At 40.9% G+C, this 14,112-nt stretch overlaps 1 protein-coding gene across 1 annotated transcript in view; it reads right to left on the reverse strand.

The window, feature by feature from the left end:
- Nucleotides 1-13,531, reverse strand: part of Lgi1 (leucine rich glioma inactivated 1) — a 37,063-nt gene extending 23,532 nt beyond the window's left edge. The window contains exons 1-3 of the mRNA XM_042689518.1: nucleotides 13,459-13,531; nucleotides 13,019-13,270; nucleotides 12,481-12,552 (exon numbers count right to left, since the gene is read on the reverse strand). Coding sequence (XP_042545452.1) covers nucleotides 12,481-12,552; nucleotides 13,019-13,270; nucleotides 13,459-13,517 — 383 coding nt within the window. The 5' untranslated portion in view covers nucleotides 13,518-13,531. The remainder of the gene's footprint in view (nucleotides 1-12,480; nucleotides 12,553-13,018; nucleotides 13,271-13,458) is intronic.
- Between the last annotated feature and the right edge of the window lie 581 nt (nucleotides 13,532-14,112).

Genomic DNA, 14,112 nt, shown 5'->3' on the forward strand with positions numbered 1-14,112 from the left:
TTTTTTTTTTTTTAAATGCTGGTCCTAGGGCTTGAATTCAGGGTTTGAGCTTTTGTCCTCAAGGCTGACACTCTACCACTTTTTTTTGGTGGTTAATTGGAAATAAAAGTCATGTGGACTTTCTTGCCCCAGCTGGCTTTGAACCATGATTTTCAAATCTCAGCCTTCTGAGTAGCTAGGATCACAGGTGTGAGCCACCAGCATCCAGCTAAATGTAGATGGCTTTTAAGTCTCGTATTTTATGCAAGCTTTACCAAATTATCTGTCCAACTCTGAGTATGAAAATGTCTGTCTTAAATCCTTACCAATATTTAATATTATCATTGCTTCTTTTCCTGTGAAATCATGGCCTCTTTAATCCATTTGGAGTTCACTTTAATATATCAAGTGAGATATATCCTCGATTCTTTTCTAAATATTTATCACCAAAGCTTTTAGTTGAATAATTAATGTTTCTCCAACCTGTGAGTGTTGCTCTTCCAAATGGCTGTTATTGTGGAGGTTTTTCTAAGGATCAAATCTTGGATTTATTGATTGATTGACTGATTCATATGTGAAGTCAGTGCCTTGCACTTGCTAGGCAGGTACTTTACTGCTGAGCCATGCCTCTGGCCCCCTTTTTTTATTCCCACTGCTTCTAATCTATTGTTTTAAATTTCTATTATTGTTTTTTCCCTTATTATTTTGGGTATTTAATGAATTCAGTACTCAGTTGTATATTTTTGTTCTGTACATAAAGCATCCTGCAACTTTGATTTAGAAGACTTAAGTTGTATACTTAATTTCAACAGTCATTTAGAATAGCATTCCCTTTTTAAAAAAAGTTTTCATAAATCTATCATTACTATTACATTGTGATCAGAAGGTTTGACCTCTAGGACATTTGTTAACGCTGGTTCCTCTTCCAGCTGCCCACACATGCCTGTGGACAGAGCAGAGCTCTTCATCGAGAACAGCATGTTAGCACCAGGGCTGGAGGTTGTGAGGGAGTTTTTGGTTAAACGAAAACTCGATTGAATGAATTTACTCCCAAAGGAGCTTTTGAAAAGCGGGGTGGCAGTGTTAGCACACAGCTCATAGCTCAGAGGGAAACTGGCGGCAGGAGCAGAGGGTCTAAGAAGGAAGATGGCTAGGGGTTCAAGGCCTTTGTAAGTACAACTGAAAGGCCATAGACATGGTCCAGAGTGAAAGGACTGGGAACACACTTGTATTGGTGTGGCTCTGACAGTGATTTCTTGTCTTGCCTCTCCCAAAGGCCAGGGAAGAAACCTTATACAGGAAATCAAGAAATCTGACTTGTTGTCGTTGTTGTTCTAGTCCTGGGGCTTGAGCACAGAGTCAAGGCAGTGTCCTTGAGCTTCGTTTCTTTGCTTACTTGAGCCACAGTTCCACTTCTGGCTTTTTTTTTTTTTTTCTGATTAATTGGAGATAAGAGTCTCATAGCCTTTCCTGTGTAGGCTGGGTTGGAACTGCGATCTTCAGATCTCAGCCTCCTGAATAGCTAGGGTTGCAGTCATGAGCCACCATGCCTGCCAGAAGCCGGGCATGCTTGGGTTTTAAACCCTGTGTGTTCTGAGCATGCCACGTCTCCTCTATATTGTAACGTAAGGGGGCTATGCTGGACAGTACTTGAGGTCCCAGTTAGGTTTAAAAGTATGTGAGTCTGTACTTGCAGCACTGTAGGCTTCAGTTGTGAAAGAGCAGGCATGGCAGTCTTTTGGGGGCAAGGAGGCTGGTCTGCAGATGGCTGAACGTGAAGGAGTGCTACCTCTACTGAGAACATGTTCTCAAACCAGGCTGGTCACTGGCCTTGTGCTTGGCCCCCAGCTTCAGTGACATTCCTTCAGATCCTCTCGGGCAACATCTTCACTGTCATCAGAATTGTCATTAGCCCATGAAAAACCTACATCTCTTCTACCCAGATCAGGTTCTCCTGGCTATGGAGAAAGATGGTTTAGGAGACTCCCACACAATTCCTCCCGCTGTGAAGACTATTCTGGATAAAGAAGAGTGAGCAGCCAGCAACCAGTTGTCACTTAAGAGGCTGCAATTTGTTAGATATGAACTAGAAAATAAATCTTGTAGCTGCCACTTGTGCTTGTCTGTCAAGACATTATGTAGGTGAATCTGTTCCGTTGTCTGTTAAAGTAGGAATTACAATAACAAAACAACTTCTTGAATATATATTATGTGAGATACATAAACATGGCCCTGGTGTTTCTACCAAAGAACATCTAAGCAAAGAACACAAGCATAAAATATCAGCTAGACGAGCTTTAGATTTAGCAAAGGATCTTAACTGGACTGTTAAGGAAACTCAAGATTTGGATGGGCACAGGCCTGTTATTAGCAGCCACGGGAAGTGTGCGCAAATACCAGTAAGTACTCTCCAAGGTATATATGGGTCAGGATATATGAGTGTATATGTATAAATGACAGAGCACAGAACATATGGGATGCAAGCTGTTGAAAGATGCAAAGGCACAAGAGAGGCTTGGCAACTTGTGTAGAACACTGCCAAAGTGATTCAGACCCTCTGCTTGTTACTAATCTTCTTTATCCAGAAGAATAGGGCTGGCTGAATGATAATTAATAATAGGTTGATGATTCACTTTGGCTAAATGCACATATTCTAAATGTATGTGCCATGTGAATAATCTACATTTGAATATTTAAAAATACGCTCTTCAGACAGGGAAGCATTAAAATGGGAGGCATCCATGCAAGAGTACATTATTTGATAGGTATTTTTGACTTTCATCCTTGAAAAACAGTTTTCAATGTAATTCAACTCCTTTTTAAGTATACTACCACCTCTTCAATCTGAATTGATTGGAATAATTTGGCTCCACATAAATCTAGAGTGGAGGAGGTATTAGTACTCTCTCTCTCTCTTTCTCTCTCTCTTTCTCTCTCTCTCCCCCTCTTTCTGTCTGTATGCCAGTACTGGGAGTCAAACTCATGACCTGGGCACTGTCCCTGAGCTTTTTCTCTCAAGCCTGATGTTTTACCACTTGAGCTATACCCCCACTTCTGGCTTTTTTGGTGGTTAATTTAAGATAAAAAATGTCACCAACTTTCCCACCCAGACTGGCTTTGAACCACACTCCTCAGCCTCCTAAGTAGCTAGGATTATAGACATGAGCCACCAGCACCCTAATTGCAGATGAAGAAACAGGTCAGTAGAAGGTAAGTAAATTGGCAAAGGTTATTTCTTTTGTCAGTAGTGGACCAGGATAGGGATATAGATTTTAGACTTGTAGGGATCTCCTGGGCATGGATTTGTGTCTTGATTTTGTAGGCTACTACTTCTTGCCTCAGGACTCAAAGATTTTTTTACTGGAGTTGACACATGTGGGCCAACAGCTCACTTGGCTGATGTTTTTGTAAGATCGACTTCTGTCTGCTCCTGGAACACCAGGAAGGTGCTAGGATTTTATCTAAAGCATGTCTACACCAGGGCTCAACATTAGCTACAAGCATCTCACTTTAATCCTCAAAGGACTGCACTAATATTGGCTTTATATTCTCCACTTAAAATACAAAGAAAACCAAGGTGAGAGGGGGAAAAGTAATTTGCAGTCTGTAAGCTGCAGAATTGGACTCCGGCTTCAGGCCTAGTCTTCTGGCTAGAACTGGTTAATAGTCATGAGTGAGGCCAGCTTCCTTTACTGCCTTCAGCTCTGCCCAATTGCTGCTGCAAACCAGAGCAGCCTTGCCCAGTATTTCCCAGAATGTATTCCCTGGAATACAACAAAACCTTCCAGGGACTGAGAGCTTAGTGTGAAAAAAAAGTAGGGATAGAGTACATTTAAGAAAGAGGGTTAAGGAAATTTACCAGGTTATTATTATTTTTAACCATGCAAATCTTTTCTGGCTTTAAGTAAATTTAGACTTTTCAGAAGAAAATTACCTTTGAAATAGGCAAGTTTGGAATCTTATTGATAACTGGATCCTTTAATCATTGAGCTGTGCATGAAATGAATATTCACTATGAGGAAACTCCCTTTTAGACCCAAACAGAGTGTACATTGTGTGTACAATGTACATACACCCATGCACACTGGTTCTAGGGCTTGAACTCAGGGCTTGGGCCTTGTACCTGAGCTTTCATGGTCAAGGCTAGCATTCTACAACCCAAGCCATAGCGCCACTCCTGGCTTCTTTTGGTAGTTAAATAGACATAAGAGTTTCATGGACTTTCCTGCCAGGGCTGGCTTCAAACCATGATCCTCAGATCTCAGCCTCCTGAATACTTAGGCATGAGCCATGGTGCCCATCTCAGATTACACATGTAAGCTCAGGAACCTTTTCCCGCCTGATGAATGTGCTGCAAGGGACCATCTACTTCTCTGCAAGAAGGAGAATCTACTGGGATGTCCCTAAAGAAGACCTTGTCAAGCTACTTAATCAGGTAGAGAGCCTGGTGCTGAGACCAGAACCCCAGATATTACATCAATGAATCCATGCCAACAAACTTGTTTTTAGTTGTTTTCCTTATCGAGACACATAGTTAAATTTCTCTTCTAGGATAGAGGAGATTACCTGCTTATGCATCATTATCCAGTCTAAACAATAAATACATACAACTATCACATGCATCCATTTCCAAAATATTTTCTATAGAACTGATAGTAGGACCGAAAAATGAAACAGCTTTCAATAATTGCAGAGAGTTTTTGATGCCAAAGTGCATTACATTGTAAGTGGCCAGGCAGGGTTTCGAATGCGCAGTACCTCTAATTTAGTTGAGCACAGAACTTTATTCTTTTGAAACAAGTGTTCCCTGGGATACAGATTTAGAGAACACTAGTCTAAGGTGTAACTTTAAAGTAAATAAGGTCTTTCTCTTTTGCTCTGTTTTGTCCCCCTTCTTTCTTTCTCTGACTCTTTCCTTAAGCAAGGAGACCAGAACGTACACATACAAATGAGAGTGGAATCCTAGGGAAACTAGAAGTTCTTGCCAGCAATGCTGCAACCCTTTCAAAGCGCTTTGAAGCTCCTTTTCAACCATTGTCTCTGGGAATGAGGACACATTCCCCTCTATGCCCTTGTCAATGGCAAAGGATTGACCCTTGGAGAGGAATTTGATTTGGGGAACAAAACTCTGCAAAGTCAAGCCCAGTGATTTACCACTCAAGAAGGAAGTCAACAGAACTGTTAAAGCCAGGGCCGGCTAAGGGTTTGAACTTCACCTCAACTGCTATTAGGGAAGTTTCACAGAGGACTCAGTACTTCGTCTAGGAAAGTGGAGATGGTCATATACACACTGCAAATGGTTATGAGGGCTGGGATGTGGCTCTGTAGGTAGAGCTCTTTCTTAGTATGTACCAGGACCTAAGTTTGATCTCCACCACTGCAGGGAATGACCACAGCAAAAGAGTGATCATGATGATGAAATAAAAATATGAGATAAATTAGGTACTTAGTATCAAACAATATACAGTGCCCAATGTCCATGATCAAAGCATGCCTTGGATGGTTTACACGCTATCCAACATTGGTAATTCTAAGAAGACTCCAAAAGTCTTATCTATGGAAATGTGGGGAAAATTCAATGCTATTCACAAAGAATTCTCTGTTAAGTCAAGAGGAGGTAGATATTATGGTTCAAGGCCATCCCAGGCAAGGGCAAAAATGTTAATGAGACTCCATTTCAACCAAGAAGTGGGGAATGAAGATAGGTGTCTGTGATCCAAGCTATGTGGGAGGCCATCGGGAAGAGGATTATGGTCTGAGACTAGTCTAGGCAAAACCAGGACACCTTATCTGAAAAAATAAGTAAGGGCTGGAACAGAGCTCAAGTAATAGAGCATCAGCCTAGCAAGCATGAAGTCCTGAGTTCAAACTTCAGTATCACAAAGAAGTATGCATTTGTACATATTCATTTTCATTTGTAATTTTCAGAGAATCTTTGCTTTTTAGTCACATTTTACATAGGTAAGTGCCTGCCAGTTTGCTATGTCCATACGCCCAACAAGTCCTCTTTAATGTTTGCTCCATGGAAGGGATATTGAAATACTGTCTGATCATCAGCCACGATTGGGAGTCCCAGTAAGATCCATTTGGACTATATTGGAGGTTGGATATTATATTATTAGTCTATCAATAACTTTATAATAGTCAACTTTATATTAAGAGGCTCTTTTAATTACCAATCAAATTTACTTGTTTGTTGGAACTGACAGAATAATTTTGTTCTTTCTTTAATGAGCCATTTTCTATATTATATAAATTTATAGAAAGGAATATACTACAATAGAATTTTAAGACAGGAGGAAATCTTAGGTATAATTGATATAATTTAATATGAAGGTCCTCAAATGTCAAACGATGTTCATCCTATTTAACAGTCTACTCCAGATTCATCTTTCCTCTGAAAATATTTAGGAAAACAGTGACTCCCCCCCATCTCCATGTACTGAATTTCTATCACCAATAATTAGCAGGAGCTAAAGATACCATTTTTAGGAAGACATATATTCTCTGTCTTCACTCAGTCCCCACCAGTCCCCATTGTCTCCTGCCCAAAGGCGTCTTTCATTTATCTTACTACCCAACTCTCATTAGCACTTGAGTTTGAGAGCTATAATTTCTCTCTCTGGTATTTAATTCATATGAAAGCTGAGGCTTAGTGATATTTTGTGCCCTATTAAATATCACATAGCTCACTGGTGTACAAACTGGATTTAGAGTCATGTTGCTTGACTTTTAGTTTAGGCTTATTTATATCCTAAACAAAAGACTACTCATTGAAAACTAGCCAGTGTTCATTATTTTTTTAAAAATCTGACATGTTTTACAAAATGTGGTGCCAGTTATTTTCTTTATGGAGTAGTGAGAGATTTTTTTAAAAAGGTAAGTAGTCCACATTTCTTATGAGAGGTATGATCGTGAATACTTCTTATTTGAAAAGATTTCGTAGCAGATTCTAACAGAGACCTAGGTATAGCTCCACTGAACTTTAAAGCTGGGATTGTAGGTAAACACAAATTGTACAGTCAAGACACTAATCTGATGTTACAGTGGTTCAAATTAAAGTGATTTTCTGCCTTATAGTAAGAGCTAATGTTCATGGAGTTACAGGAACTGGGCTGTTTGTGCCCCATTTCATTTAATCCTTACTGTAATCTTGCACCACAGCTTTGGTGGTTAGTCTCCAATGTGTACATACAGCTACCAAGGCTTGATGAAGCTTGTTCCAAAGCATACAACTAGCAAGCAGCAGTGTAAATGTGAAATCAAAGTAGGAAAAAAGGACTTAAACAATGAGTCTCAGGGAAAGGCTTAAGGACATTGCTTTTGAGATTCTGGAAATGTCCACAGAAGAAGTTTGAAGTCCTAACTTTCTGAGCAAATAGGTCTTTGGGACTCTGGTTCACTTTCCCTCTTTCCACCCTATTAGTTTATGTGACCTCAAATAGGTATCCCAAACCTAAGGAAGGATTAACACCCAACCAGGACTTTCCACTGATAGTAAAACAGAGTCTTCGATGGACAGTGCATGGATTCGGCAAATACATAGGAGCAGAGTCTGGATTTATGGTGTCTAGGCTGTTTCCCAGCACCATGGTCTACTGAGGATCCTCCATGTTAGACTTGGGACAGATACAAGCACAAACGTCCTAGAGGGTGGCAGGGAATACTACAAACCACAGAGAAGTCCGTAGACTGTGACAGTTCAGGTCACAGAATGAGATATTTCACTCTAGTATAGATGGAGCTGGAGGGTGCAGAGCATGGAGGTAATGTCAATGCTGTGAGTGAAAACTCTGCCCCAATAGAAGTATGCCAAGTGCTGTTCACACAAATCGCGGTGCTCAGATTTTCTCTGTTCATAAGCACCATTAAAGTTTTCCAAGCACAAAGGTGACACAGGAAAGACCATGGTGATGGAGGTGGCTGGGACAGGAACTGAAGGTGGGGAGGGGGGTGTGGAAGTGTGCTGACTGTGCTTCAATGAGCTTTAGAGCTGGGGAAGAGGAGGAGGAAGAGGCAGTAGTCTCACGCTGTTGCAGAGGGGACTTGTCCAGCTGGAAGTGGGTATGGATGTAAGGGGCCTGATAGTTGGGCTTCTTGCTTGAGGAGGTAGCAGGATGAAATGTGCTTTCAGGAAAAATAAAAACAACCCAAAAAAATGTTGTACACAGCTACCATAATTAATTAAGAAGTTACCAAACAAACTTCTGGATCTTGGGCAAAATGTAGACAAAATAACATTGAAAATTTCCTTTTCAGTCCATCATTGTGAGAGCATCCACTAGGCAAAACCCAGAATATACATATCTATGTACAACCAGTTAACAACTTCTCCAATACCTCACAGCTGAGCGGTATGGCTTCTCTAGTCACTGAAGAGCACCCAGCTTTTCTCATACTTGTCAAGAGAGATAGAGCTTGGTACTAGTGGGTCATACAGTAAGCCTAGCTAGTCAGAAGGCTGAGATCTATGGATTATGGTTTAAAACCAGCAGGGGTAGGAAAGTTCATCAGACTCTTATCTCTAATTAACCAGCAAAGTGGGGGTGTGACTCAAAAAATGACAGTCTTTTTTTCTTTTTTTCTCTCTCTCCCTCTTTTTCTTTTTCTTTTTTTTTTTTCCTTCTGATTCTGGGGCTTGAACTCTGGGCCTAGACACTGTCCCTGGCTTCCTTTTGCTCAAGGCTAGCAGTCTACCACTTGAGCCACAGTGTCATTTCTGGTTTTTCTGTGGTTAATTGGAGATAAGAATGTCATAGACTTTCTTGCCCGGGCTGGCTTCAAACTGTCGCCCTCAGATTTCAGCCTCCTGAGTAGCTAGAATTACAGGTGTGAGCCACTGGCACCCCTCTGGCAATTTCTTTAAGGTAAGAGAGGCCATGATATTTTCCTCTTGACAATTATTTTCAAGGACTGAATGATTAAAGCCTTAGTAAAGATGGGCTTATTTCTGGTTCATTCTATTTTGCTTTTTGTTTTAGTTTTTAATTTTCGGTGGTTATGGATTTATGTGACAATTGTGGATTTATTTTAAAAAATTGCTATTTTCTCCCTAGAAAATCAATTCTGTATTTCAAATAAGACCAAATCTCACTGGAATAGTTCCCCCCTCTCCACCTCCTGGCCATATCGAATTCTAATAGGTTTCTCTTTTTTATTTTAACTTAATTTTTCTGAGTATGATACCAAAACTACCCTTGAAATTCACTCCATGCAAGGAGAACCTTCTTAGGAGTTGCAGGAAGCATATTCATTAAAATGCCATCAACCAACAGCTATGTGGCAACATTTTATCCTCTTGACACCAAGTCTTTGCCTGTCCTGCATCACTGTGGACTTCAGCCTGCAGCTGTGCCAGAACAGGCTGGAATGTGTGAAACATATACCTCTTAATTGTGATCACTGAAAGTACCACTGTCATTCCTAAGAGCAAACTAGAGTTCAGAATCATTCTGATTCGTTACATTTCTGACCTGGCCCTGTAAAAAACATGGATAAAATTGCATTTGCTTGGAAAAGGGTTTTGTGTGTGTGTGTGTCTGTGTGCTGTGTGTCTGTGTGTGTATTTTAAAACAATAAGTGAGATAGAAAATGTTTTTCACAACTAATCTGAGAAATTTTTATTGGATTGTTTTTATTCTTTCTCTCCTTTCCATGCAGTGTGGGCTTTTGTTTTTCTTGTTCTCCAACACAAACTGCCAGCCACGGCCTACCAGGATTTCTTCTGAAACACTGTGTGGAATGAGGTACTACGTATGTTTTCCTCTGTATCCCAGGCTGACCTTATGAACAGTACTTCTACAGAAGGGCTTGAGGATGCATTTGGGCCATAACTACATTCTCAGATGGCTATGGTAAGTGATAGGAATGGGATCTTTCTTTTTCCTTTCAAGAAACAAACAAAAAAAAAAAAATGAGAAGATGAAACCAACTGCCTTCCACATGGATCCAACAGAATTGATTCCGAAGTTTCTCTCTTGGCAAACTAAGGGGCACATTTGAGGATCTGTGGATACAAATGCCATTATTCATAGCTACTCCCAAGCAATAACAGATGAGATCTAGACCCCCAAAAATGGTAGCACTGGGCTCTTAAGGTTCCAGAGGCAGATTGGCAGTTCAAGTGGGAGTTCAAGGGCACTTGGATGGCCTTGTCTCACTCATGTACCCTCTTTCTATCTGTGGTACAAGTTTTCCCACAATTATTATCTGGTGATATAGCTCATATTCAGATCCTTATTGTTACTTTCCTACTCAATGAAAATGATCTTGTTTGACCTTTCCTTGAGGATAGAAGGAATCAGGCAGGGAGTGATGCGCAGGATGGGTGGAGAACAAAGGCCTTAGGAACAGGATCCTGGTGACTAGAGACCAATGTTGACCCCTAATAGTTTTACCTAAGATCAGCATGACACAGCTGAGGTTGGCCAATGGGAGTTAACTGAGGACATCCAGGGCAAGACTGCTCGCCCTTTTGTTATTTCTGAAACCTGACCTGCTTGTGGAAATAAGGGTTGGAATGTTCCATAGGAACTCAGAGCATGGGACAGAGGGGCATGGCACACACTTGGTGTGGGCTATTTAAAACCCATCCCTTGGCTTCCCTCTGTGATTCTAAATACATGTAATCACATTACCATGCAGCAGCCGGGTTCTATTTCTACAACACTGCCCAGCAGGGTTTGTCATGGCTGCACCCACCCAACAAAAATAAAGCTAACTGTTTACATAGATCAATCCAGGTTTTTGATGTTATAGCTGATGTACATCTAATGTCACAATATAAGTAGTTGTATAACTGAGATTTCTTTTAAAACTTGATCTATACTGGGGGAGGGAGGTATCTGGGTACACCAAAAAGATATCTTTTAAGCGACCCATTTATTTAGCCAATAAGCAGCATAAGGCCAATGTATCACTTTCTCACGTATAGCAAATTCTTATTCTGTGGGAAGATCCCAGCATTACTGACTTCTCCCTTCTCTCTACTAAAGACTATCATTTTTTGATTTGTTTAATATATTCACACTTATTGTAATCACACTACTGGCCCTTGGGAAACCCCTTGAGAATCATCTACTCAATTGTTGACTCCTCAGAGACATAAGCTTGGGGAAGGACATAGCCACAATTGTTGCATAAGTTGAAACATTCAATCAAGTTTGCAAATCTAATGAAATAGGCCAGCTTTGGGATTTCATACAGCCCAAGCAATATGTTTAGTGACTTTTAGGTTTTTTTTCACCTTTACATCAAAATGAAATGCCTTGACTTTTATATAACATATAAGGATTTTTTATATGCCATGCCAAGAATTTTTCTTATTCATCTCCGATAAGAACTCTTCAAAATGTGTATAGAGAAGGAGTCTGAGGCTCACTGAGATTGAATCATTTGATCGAAATTACATGTCTAAGATCTAGTGAGAGATAAGGTGAGATTTCAGTTCCCTCTGGGCTCTTCAATTTCAGTTCTTTACTGCTTAGTGTATACAATCTCAAACAGCCAAAATGGCCAAGTAAGGCAAGAAAGCAAGCAAACCCAAACCCCAAAAAACAAGCAGAAAACTCCAGTCCTGAATCATGCTGTTAAAATACTCCAAACTCAGTGCATCGACAATTGACTAATTCCCTTTAGCTACCAACTCAAGACTGTTGTCGGATACTACTGGGACCTCTTGACCTTTCCCCCATGTGATATTGCTCTAAGAACCAGAACTCCAATTGCCAGACATTACACATCTGAACAAATTATACATGTTACATTACACCTATGAAGAGATTTGATTTCTCAGCCAAATATATATGTATATATATATTATATATATTAATATGTGCAGGTACAGACTAAATATGTGATTCCCCTGTGATCAACTCAAAACACATAGTGGAAAGTAATCCTGTGCACTAACCCTAAATTAAATATATTCTTTCCTTCTATAAATTAGATGAGATGAGAAAGCAGTCTCTTGAGAAATGATAGTTTAAGGAATTACCTAGAAAGAAGTGAAGGTTTTCTTTTTCCCCCCTACATGCTAAATCACACAGAGTAGCAGCCTGCACCAGATTCTCTGGCGGCAACATCTTGAGCGCATATGTTATATTGGGTTCTGCATTGACAAATGTGAAAAAACTCCAGGGCAAAAATCACCAAAGTTCCCAAGTTAAAAATGAAAGTCAAATAGTGCTATGGGATTGGGATTTTTGTCACCACATCCCAACAACTTCACAAATAGCCATTAGAGTAGATAGCCTCACAGGTTAGCACATTTACCATGGCAAGTAGCAACCTGCACCGTTGGTGGGAAGTTAGAAGCAAACCTATCACCTTTCCTTCTGCTGATCTTTCTCAATTAATAGCATCACATGCGACAAAATTAATATTGAGCTTGTTTTTACTAGAAAGGCTTATCCCACTATATTCCAAAGAGTCCCGTTGTATTATTTATCATCATTATCCCACTATGTATTAAAAAATAGTCATGATATAAATATTTCTCACAAGAGCTGCAGCGATGGTGTGAATAAAAAACTCCCTTCAGAGATTTCAGTAAAACCCGATCTCACAAAGGATCTGAAAGAAAACAAAACACACATGAAAAACACAAAGACACACAGAGAGAGAACGAACCTTATGTTAATCCAGTTTAGCATCCAAGTCACTATTTTTACCCTATTTTATGAAGTAAGATACTGCTTCTTCCCAGGTGAAGTAAGAAAGCCAGATGAAACTGCTACAGGTTTCTCATATGAATGCCCAGGGAAATGCAGGGCGGCGGTGGGAGGGGGGGCGGGGGGGGGGGGGTGTCTAAGCATGTTCAGTAGCAGTTAATCAAGAATCAAAAATTTGGAAATGCAGCAAAATGTTAAGGCTGTCAAATCGCCAAGCATGCAAGAGAAATCTCTCTCTCTCTCTCTCTCTCTCTCTCTCTCTCTCTCTCTCTCTCTGCCTTTCCATCACTATATACAAAACCCCAGATCCACAAGCTGGAATTTTTTTCAATCATAAAATTAAATATCAAAATGCTTACGGGCCTTACAGTGAGATAACATCAGGAGGCACGGAGCGAGGAATGGATCTGGCATTCTCACATAAAGCATTATCTTTGGTACAAGTACACACGGCAGGGCATTTTGGCTTCGCTGCTTTCTTCCCTTCAGTCAGCAAAAGCGCAGATAAGAGACATAGGAAATAAGCAATTCGTTTCAGGGGGATGCAGACATTTGCCATCCTTTTGCTTCTTTCTGATTCCATGCAGTCGAAAAAATAGCCCCACACATGAACAGATCTTCTGGAATTCAGAGGGTGCCTGGGTTTGTTCTCAGAACAGGTCACATAGGAGTCCACCCTTTCTTCCTCTCTCTCTGTCTGTATCTTGGCTTTTCAAAACAGGGACCTGCAGCTGATTCGTGAACAGCTCCTCTCTCCTCTCTTCAGCAGTGCACTGCTCTGGGTGGGGGGGGGGGGGGGGGGGGAGACCTGTGAGGTGCTGTGAGATGGGAACGATCCAACTGCTGGAGGAAGAGAGCCGCTTGCATCACCGGCAAACGCCGAGCACAGAGCAGCCTTCGAAGGCAAAGTGATGTAACAGAAAAATAAACAGCTTTCTGCTTTCACCCGGAGGCCCTTTAATTGTTACCCAAAATAGGACAGGCATTATGTCTTATTAGTGGGTGGGTGGGCGGGAGGGTGGGAGCAGTCATCTTGCACAGGATGGCAGCAATCTCTGGGAAACCTCTGGGAATTTGCTTTGCTTATAGCAAACAACCTCAGTAAAACTAGCTTTGGGGAGCTAGCCTTGGCTGGGGGGGGGGGGGCGAGGGGGGGTAGGATAAAGTTAAATGAAAGTCTCTCTCTCTCTCTCTCTCTCTCTCTGCAGGATTCATTTATCTTCCTATTTCTTGCTCAGTCCACCTGGTCAGAGGTATGATTAAACAACAAATACAAATGTATGGAGGAGACTGAGACTTTCATGGGAGGAGGTGAATGTGAGGAAATACATTTTTGATAGGTATCAAGTGTCACAAATTATGGATTTTCATAATCCCCCCTCTATGCACAACCATGAGAGAGGGCAATATAGCCCACACACAGAACTCCCCCCCCCCCAATCCGATCTCCTCCCTTTTCCCA

The sequence above is a fragment of the Dipodomys spectabilis genome, unplaced genomic scaffold, assembly GCF_019054845.1.
Source record: "Dipodomys spectabilis isolate Male_0828 unplaced genomic scaffold, ASM1905484v1 ptg000125l, whole genome shotgun sequence".
Lineage (NCBI taxonomy): Eukaryota > Metazoa > Chordata > Mammalia > Rodentia > Heteromyidae > Dipodomys > Dipodomys spectabilis.